The sequence below is a fragment of the Carcharhinus amblyrhynchos genome, chromosome 26, assembly GCF_965287045.1.
Source record: "Carcharhinus amblyrhynchos chromosome 26, sCarAmb.v2.hapA, whole genome shotgun sequence".
NCBI classification, from domain to species: domain Eukaryota; kingdom Metazoa; phylum Chordata; class Chondrichthyes; order Carcharhiniformes; family Carcharhinidae; genus Carcharhinus; species Carcharhinus amblyrhynchos.
Genome location: NC_137349.1, coordinates 38698873 through 38707838, shown reverse-complemented (window position 1 = coordinate 38707838; position 8966 = coordinate 38698873). Strand labels below are relative to the sequence as shown.

Genomic DNA, 8966 nt, shown 5'->3' with positions numbered 1-8966 from the left:
CCTGTCCCACTTCACTGCAATAGCAAGGTTCCTTTTCACAAGGTCCATGGGGGAATCACTGATTGACCTCCCTGTGAGGCTGGTTGAGTGTGAGTTCCCCTGGTAACAGGCAGTGGCCTGGACAGCTGAAACTCATTACCTGAGTCTTTTATAAGGCAGGCCCAGGACTGGGCCTGCTGACCTGCAATCCCAGGCGGACAGTAGTGTGCGTATAGCACGGGAGTGGGTTTTACTTTACATTCTGTAATAAACTACGTCCCTTTCCAGTCAGGCTTCCTGAAACATTACACTGACAATTAACGTCCACTTTTATTGCTTAAGAACCCGATTTGCAAACTGACCGGTATGAATCAGTGCGTTGGTGAAGTCTAACTGCCGGCTATTGGTCAGAGTCAGTCCATTCATTCCTTCATTGCGCTGGCATCAATGTTTTGTGCATTTGGGCACATTATTTGAAGGAACCGATCACTTCAAATGAAACTAAATTCATGGAAGGAAAAGATCATCTTGTTGATTTGGAACAGGAAGACTCTCAAAGTGATTGCTGACAGCGTTTATTATATTGCTCAACATCACCAGTACATGCAGCCCATTGTCCCCACACAGGTTGGATGATGCGGTTCATACATTAAATACACAATGGGATTGCTCTTTACGTGAAGCTATAAGAATGTGCAGAAGCTGTTATTATTCCATGTTTTAAGATTGCAGCAGGAAGTTGAAGCAATGGTGTAGAAAGGGGTAAACAGCAGCAGCAATGTTCCATCATTCTTTCAGAGGGAGTTTGATGAATCTCTGGTTTAACGCTGGCCTCCTTACACGATTGGATAAAATGCATAAGAAGCAATTCCACAGTTATTCCCCCTGTCCTTAGCCATTTTGATGTAACCTTGATCACCCCAGCTTGTTCCCCAACTGGAAAATAAGGTAAAGAATGACATTGACGTCACAGTTCTGTTCAATTGGCAGGATTTTTAACCAGGTAAGGACGGCAGATTTTCTTCCTTAAAGGACATCAGTGAACCAGATGGGTTTTCCCAACAATTAACATGAGTTTCATGGTCATCAGTAGATTCTTAATTCCAGATATTTTTTATTGAATTCAAATTCCACCATCCACGTGGCGGGATTCGAACCCGGGTCCCCAGAACATTAGCTGAGTTTCTAGTTTAATAGTCTAGCGATAATCCCACTGGGCCACCGCATCCCCAAACTGGATTGGAGAACTGATGCTTTTAACACTGGAAATTCAATGGTACTGCGGGAATGTGATTGAGATCTTAAAAATAATTGAGAGGTTAGATTGTGTCCAAGCATTTGGGTTATTTGAGTCAGATCAAACTGTCAGATAAAAACACAAATGAAAAGTGGAGCTTGTTCAAGGAACAAAAACTGCGTGTCCTTGGTAGGTATGTCCCTGTCAGGCAGGGAGGAAATGGCTGAGTGAGGGAACCATGGCTCACAAAGGAGGTTGAATGTCTTGTCAAGAGGAAAAAGGAAGCGTATGTAAGGATGAGAAAACAAGGTTTAGTTGGGCAACTAAGAATGAGTTAAAAAAAGGGCTTAGGAGAGCTGGAGGGGGCATGAGAAGTCCTTGGCGGGTCGGATAAAGGAAAACCCTAAGGATTTTTACCCTTATGTGAGAAATAAAAGAATGATCAGGGTGAGGTTAGGCCAGTCAAAGGTAGTAATGGGAAATTGTGCACGGATTCAGAAGGGATAGGAGAGGCGTTGAATGAATACTTTTCTTCAGTGCTCACTAAGGAGAGGGGCCATGTTTTTGAGGAGGAGAGTGTGATACAGGCTGATAGGATGGAGGAGGTAGATGTTCTGAGGGAAGATGTATTAGCAATTTTGAAAACCTGAGGGTTGATAAGTCCCCTGGGCCAGATGGGAGACATCCTAGGATACTTTGGGAGGCAAGAGATGAGATTGTGGAGCTTTAGCTTTGATCTTTGGGTCCTCACTATCCACGGGGATTGTGCCAGAGGACTGGAGAGTGGTGAATGTTGTTCCTCTCTTCAAGAAATGAAATAGGAATGACCCTGGTAATTATAGGCCAATTAGTCTTACTTCGGTGGTCAGTAAGTTAATGGAAAGGGTCCTGAGAGATAGGATTTATGACCATTTGGAAAGATGCAGCTTAATCCGGGATAGTCAGCACCGTTTTGTGAGGGGTAAATCCTGCCTCACAAATTTGATTGAATTCTTTGAGGAGGTAACTAAGTGTGTAGACAAAGGTAGAGCAGTTGATGTTGTACACATGGATTTTAGTAAGGTGTTTGATAAGGTTCCCCATTGTAGGCTCATGAAGAAAATAAGGAGGTGTAAGATAGAAGGAAATTTGGCCAATTGGATAAGTAAATGGCTATCTTCTAGAAGACAGAGGGTGGAGGTGGAGGGAAAATTTTCAGACCGGAGGCCAGTTACCAGCGGTGTACCACAGGGATCAGTGCTGGGTCCTCTGCTATTTGTGATTTTTATCAATGACTTGGAGGAGAGGGCTGAAGGGTGGGTTAGTAAATTTGCTGATGACACCAAGATTGGCAGAGTAGTGGATGAGGTGGAGGGCTCTTGTAGGCTGCAAAGAGACATTGATAGGATGCAGAGCTGGGCTGAAAAGTAGCAGATGGAGTTTAAACCTGATAAGTGCGACAAACTTGAATGTGGATTACAGGGTCAACGGCAGGGTTCTGAGGAATGTGGAGGAACAGAGAGATCTTGGGGTTCATATCAACAAATTCCTGAAGGTTGCCACTCAAGTGGATAGAGCCGTGAAGAAGGCTTATTGTGTGTTAGCGTTTATTAACAGGGGCTTAAGAGCTGTGGGGTTATGCTGCAACTATACCGGACATTGGTGAGACCACATTTGGAATATTGTGTGTAGTTCTGGTCACCTCACCATAAGAGGGATGTGGAATCATTGGAGAGAGTGCAGAGGAGATTTACCAGGATGCTGCCTGGTTTGGAGGGTAGGTCTTTTAAGGAAAGGTTGAGGGAACTGAAGCTTTTCTCTTTAGAGCGGAGGAGAATGAGAGGCGACTTAATAGAAGTTTATAAGATGATGAGGGGATAGATAGAATTAACGTTCAGAGACTATTTCCCCGGGTGGATGTAGCTGTTAGTAGGGGGCATAAGTGTACGATTCATGGTGGGAGATATAGGAGGGATGTCCGAGGTAGATTCTTTACTCAGAGAATGGTTGGGGTGTGGAATGCACTGCCTGCTGTGATAGTGGAGTCGGACACTTTAGGAACTTTCAAGCGGTTATTGGATAGGCACATGGAGCACAGCAGAATGATAGGGATGGGATAGCGTGATCTTGGGTTCAGACAAAGCTCGGCACAACATCGAGGGCCAAAGGGCCTGTACTGTGCTGTAATGTTCTGTGGTTTCTATGGTGATCACTGAGTGGACCCAGACTCCAGCAGGATAAGTTGTGAGACATGAAGTTGGGTAAGGTGCCAGGAAGTACTTCCGTGTGACCTCTGACATCAGTTGCCAGTCTGTACGGTGAGAGTGGATTCACCACAAGCTTCAAAATAGAGTGACTGGAGACACCGGGGGGACATCTCAAGCTATGGCAGCTCGGTGGAGGGGGGAGGAATGAATGAGATCAGTTACTCTGCTCTCCTGGAGATTGCCCACTTGTCTAATGGGAGAAAAGAACTTCCCAGAGTTTTTATCCATATTATCCGAATATTGTCTCCCACAGGACATTGTGGGGGGTGAGGTGAGGGTGTGTGTAGGTTGCCCTGTGCCTGTCCATTATTGTACACACACATCCTGCCCCCCAAGGATATTCCATCCTAACAACCGATTTCCAAATATTCCCACTCTTACCAGGCACAATGGTCACACTGGGGGCTCAGAGGCCATTCTAATCCCCAAAGTGGTTGGGGGCATGGATGGGCAGTGCCCACCTCGCACACTGTCAGTGCCCACAAAGCACTCCAGCAGTGGAAAGCCAGCACTCTGGCAGGCCGGCAGTGGTCACCAGGTACCCTGGCAGTGTCAGTTGGCCTTGGCTGTGATCAGTTATTTGTTGTGTTTAGAAAGTACATACCTGTTTTTAACCAGCCAATAATTCGTGTTGCTCTCAGTTCCATATCCAACCACCAGCATTGAATGGGTTATGCGCTTGTCACAAGATTGCTCATAGTAGATTCCTGTAATCAGACACATATTGGTGTGATAGAATTGTAAAATATAACTATTATTATTCTGTAAATATTTCCTCTTTCTCATCTTTTCCTCTCCAATTAATCTCCCGCTCTACAAACCTCTTTCCAAAACCAAAAGTACCGTTACCCATTTGTAACTTTGATCCATTTCCCCATATCCACATCCTGTCGTTCACACCTCCTTTGGCTCATCTTTTGTTTTTTGACTTCTCCCATTATCGTACCCTCTCACCCTGCGCCACCAAACTCTTTACTCATTTCGTCTTGTTTCTTCCACTCTGTCACAGACCTTTCCTCTTTGCCTTTCTCCACACTCCCTCTTTCCACTTGTACAAAACCGGTCTCACCTCTAATTTTTCCAGTTCTGATCATTGATCTGAAATGTTAACTTCACAAACACTGCCTGACCTGCTGAGCACTTGCAGCATTTTCTGGTTTTATTCTGTAAATTTTAGCCTCTCTTTCGACCAAATTCAGCCATTTGCATCGACTGATATGTAATTAAGAATCTCGGTTCCACATTTCCAGTTGCTCTCATGTTTGTTCATGTTTTTGTCTCAATGTTTCTCATTGCCCACATTTCCCATTCAGTTTTGCTGTCACACAGCACAATGTAACAGTGGGCTCTGATCACTGAGTGTTTCTGTGGGGTCACTCTCTCTGAGTCTCCCAGCTCCATTGTCTGTATTATATTCATCGACTGACTCGGGGCAGCACTGGGGGCAATGTACTGGAAACCTGTTAAAATTCTAGCATGCAGTTCCTCTCAATTCAAAAAGGAAAGACAGACTTGCATTTATATAGCATCTCACACAACCACCAGACATCTCAAAGTGCTTTGCAACTAATGAAGTAGTTGGTGTCTAATCAATGTTGTAATGTAGGAAACACAGCAGCCAACATGTGCACAGCAAGATCCCACAAACAGCAACATGACAATGACCATATAATCTGTTTCTTTGTGATATTGTTGTTGATAAATATTTGCCACAACATTGGGGATAGGTTCCCTGCTCTTTTTTAAAAGCACGTATGGGATCTTGTACAGCTACCCGCGTGGTCTCAGTTTAATGTCTTATCTGAAAGCTGACACCTCCAACAGTGCAGTGCGTCCTCAGAATGGCACTGGAGTGTCAGCTTTGATTTATTATTGTACAACTTTAACCCCTGGGCATCTCTAAAGGCAGTGCAAGTGTGGAGGGACCATAGTATATTTGTATACAAGTCATTCACAACCGCAGGATGATACATGTGCAATTAAATAAGTATATATATTTTTTAAAGGGGAACCTTTACAATTTCAGATTTAGTCTGCCGACAACAGGTATTTCTGTAAAACATTTCGCTCGAGGGTGTGAAAGCGAGTTAATAACTCATTTTCAGCTCAAAATGTATTACTTAGATAGAGCTAATGGACTTTTGTTCGTTGAAGAATTTCCTCTGGGATTTCTGATTACAGTTGATTGACAAGGTTGTGTGATAATCATAGAAACATAGAATCCCTGCAGTGCAGAAGGAGGCCATTTGGCCCATCAAGCTGCATGATCACAATCCCAATTTGCAAGGTGCTCTAATGCTCAGTTTCTCTCTGAAAGCTTCAAGAAAGTTATCACCATTTATAGCAAGTACATTTCTAGTTGCTAGCTGCATTTAAAGTGTCAGTTAATTCTCAAAGAGAAATGTTGCTTATTTGGAACTGAAACAGTGATAAGCTAGAAAGTAAAGTTGCTACCTTTCATTTTTAAATAATATTCAACTGTGAACAGTTAAGCTGCTTCATTTGTTCGAGTTTATTTAATAACACAGTTTAAATATAAGTTTTTTTACTATAAAATATCCCTAATCTATCAGTGGAATTGTTCCTGGAAGGAAATATCCTTTCCTGAAATTAATGTCAACAAAGAAAAATTGTTGAGGCCCAGTCTGGTTTCATAATATAATTTGGGGTTCTGGTCTCGTGCTATAACAAAAAGTATACCGTATCCTGGGCTTTGTTAATAGAGGGATAGATTAGAAAAGCAAAGAGTTGGAACAACATTGTGGCACAGTGGTTAGCACTGTTGCCTCACAGTGCCAGGGATCTGGGTTCAATTCCCAACTTGGGTCACTATCTGTCTGGAGTTTGCACATTCTCCCCGTGACTGCATGGGTTTCTCCGGGCGCTCTAGTTTCCTCCCACAATCCAAGGATGTGCAGATTAGGTTGATTGGCCAAGCTAAATTACCCCTTAGTGTCAGGGAGATTAGCAGGATACATATGTGGGGTTATGGGGATGGGGCTGGGTGGGATTGTGGTTGGTACAATCTTGATGGGCTGAATGGCCTCCTTCTTCCCTGTCAGGATTCTATGATTTTAAATTGAATTTCTACAAGTCACCTGAAGTATTGTGTCCAGTTCTGGGGCCTGCACTTTAGAAAGGATGTGAAGGCGTTGGAGAGAGTGTAGAGGAGATTCATGGGAATGATTCTTGGGATGAGAAACTTCAGTTCTGAAGGTTGTGAATGTAGCCCAATCCATCATACAAACCAACCTCTGATCCATTGACTCTGTCTACACTTCCCACTGCAAAGCAACCAGCATAATTAAGGACCTGATGCACCCCAGACATTCTCTCTTCCACCTTCTTCCGTTGGGGAAAAAGTACCAACCGACTCAAGAGCAGCTTCTTCCCTGCTGCTGTCAGACTTTTGAATGGACCTACCTCGCATTAAGCTGATCTTTCTCTGCGCCCTAGCTATGACTGTAACAATACATTCTGCACTGTCTCGTTTCCTTCTCTCTGAAGAGTGTGTTTTCTCTGTATAGCGCGCAAGAAACAATACTTTTCACTGTATGCTAATACATGTGACAATAATAAATCAAATCAAAATCAAAAAGATTGGAGAAGTTGGGACTGTGTTCCTTGGAGATGAGAAAGCTGAGAGGGGGTCTGACATGTTCCCCCATGAGGGGTCGGGTCAGATAGATTGGGAGAAACTCTTCCCACTGGTCAAACGATGGAGAACAATGGTGAACGGATTGAGGTAATAGTGATATCGGGAAAAGTTCTTTCAAACAGTGAGTGTTTAGGATCTGGAATGCACTGGCATACTGTGGTGGAGGCTGTTTTCAAAGCATTTAAAACAGAATTAAACAATTATTTGAGAAGAATAAGCGCGCAGAGTCGGAGGGAGATGGCGAGGAATGGAACTGGGTGAGTTGTTTATTCAGAGAGCCAGTCCAGACACAAATGGCCTCTTTCTGCACTGAAGCAATCCTGTCACTCTGTGATTCTTGTTCTCAGATCCTGGACTGGGCCGGTAGGACGCTTACCGGTAGTTGTAGTTTTTTTTTCTCGTGCCCCTAACACTATAAATTAGCGCAGAGAGGATTCCCGATTCTCTACACTGGTAGAGAATCCTACCCTTCCACCTCCTCTAACCTAATTATAAGTGTGAGGGAAGTTTTTTTTTATATTTTTACTTTTCTGCTGGTAATTGATTCAGGGATGGCAGTTCAGGCTGTAAGCTGCATCTCCTGTGGGATGTATGTAGTGAGGGACTCCCACAGTGTTTCAGGTGATTTTACTTGTGGGAAGTGTGTGAGATTGCAGTTTCTGGAGGAGCGTGTAAAGGAGCTGGAAGGGGAATTAGAGGAGCTCCGTATAATTCGGGAAGTGGAGGCGGACATAGAAAGGAGTTATAAGGAGATAGTCACTCCTAGGAATAAGTCTTGGGTCACTGCCAGGAAGAGGGGCAAAAAGCAGTTGGGGGGACAATCCCCTGGGGCTGTTCCCCTCCAAAATAGGTTCTCGGTCCTGGAGGCTACAGTTGAGGAGAAATCAACTGGGGATAGCCAAAGGGAGCAGGTCTCTGGGGGTGAGCCTATTGGCAAGCCTCAGGTGGTTAGGGGTAAGAGATTGGGCCTCGTGATTGGGGACTCCACAGTTATGGGGACGGATAGGAGAGTTGGAGGTAAGGGTAGGGACTCTGGGCTGGTGTGTTGCCTACCAGGGGCTGGGGTCCAGGATGTATCGGACAGAGTATTCAGGACTCTTAGGGGAGAGGGAGATCAACCCCAAGTTATAGTTCATGTGGGGACACATGACATAGGGAGATTAAGGGAAGGGGATATTAAGCAAAGATTTATGGAGTTGGGGTGGAAACTAAAGGCGAAGTCAGAAAGAGTAGTTATATCTGGACTCTTGCCTGTGCCACGGGATAGTTTAGAGAGGAATAGGGAGAGGGAAAGTTTGAACTCGTGGCTGAGGGGATGGTGCAGGAGGGAGGGGTTCAGGTACTTGAGCAATTGGGGCTCATTCTGGGGAAGGTGGGACCTCTATAAGAGGGATGGTCTACACCTGAACCAGAGGGGAATCAATATCCTGGGGGGTAAATTTGCAAAAGCGATGCAGGAAGGTTTAAACTGATTCGGAGGGGGGGAGGGATAGTGAGGAAAGGGGGTGAAAGTGAGGGGGGCATAGTTGGGGAATGCAAGGCACGGCATAGTGGGGGTGGGGCGGAGCAGGGTTTGAAATGCGTGTACTTTAATGCGAGGAGTATTCGCAATAAAGTGGATGAACTTGCAGCGTGGATCAGTACCTGGGACTTTGATGTTGTGGCCATTTCTGAGACATGGATAGAGCAGGGTCAGGAATGGATGTTGCAGGTTCCGGGGTACAAATGCTTTAGTCGGAGTAGAGAAGAAGGTAGAAGGGGGGGTGGGGTAGCATTGCTAGTCAAGGACTGTATCACAGTGTCGGAGAGAAAGTTTGATGAGGACTTGTCAGTTGAGGTAGTATGG

General features: G+C 44.7%; 1 protein-coding gene across 1 annotated transcript in view; it reads right to left on the bottom strand.

The window, feature by feature from the left end:
- Positions 1–285: 285 nt before the first annotated feature.
- Positions 286–8966, bottom strand: part of LOC145358833 (procathepsin L-like) — a 32424-nt gene continuing 23743 nt past the window's right edge. The window contains exons 6-7 of the mRNA XM_080213159.1: positions 4067–4169; positions 286–915 (exon numbers count right to left, since the gene is read on the bottom strand). Of these exons, the coding sequence (XP_080069285.1) occupies positions 816–915; positions 4067–4169 (203 nt within the window). The 3' untranslated portion in view covers positions 286–815. The remainder of the gene's footprint in view (positions 916–4066; positions 4170–8966) is intronic.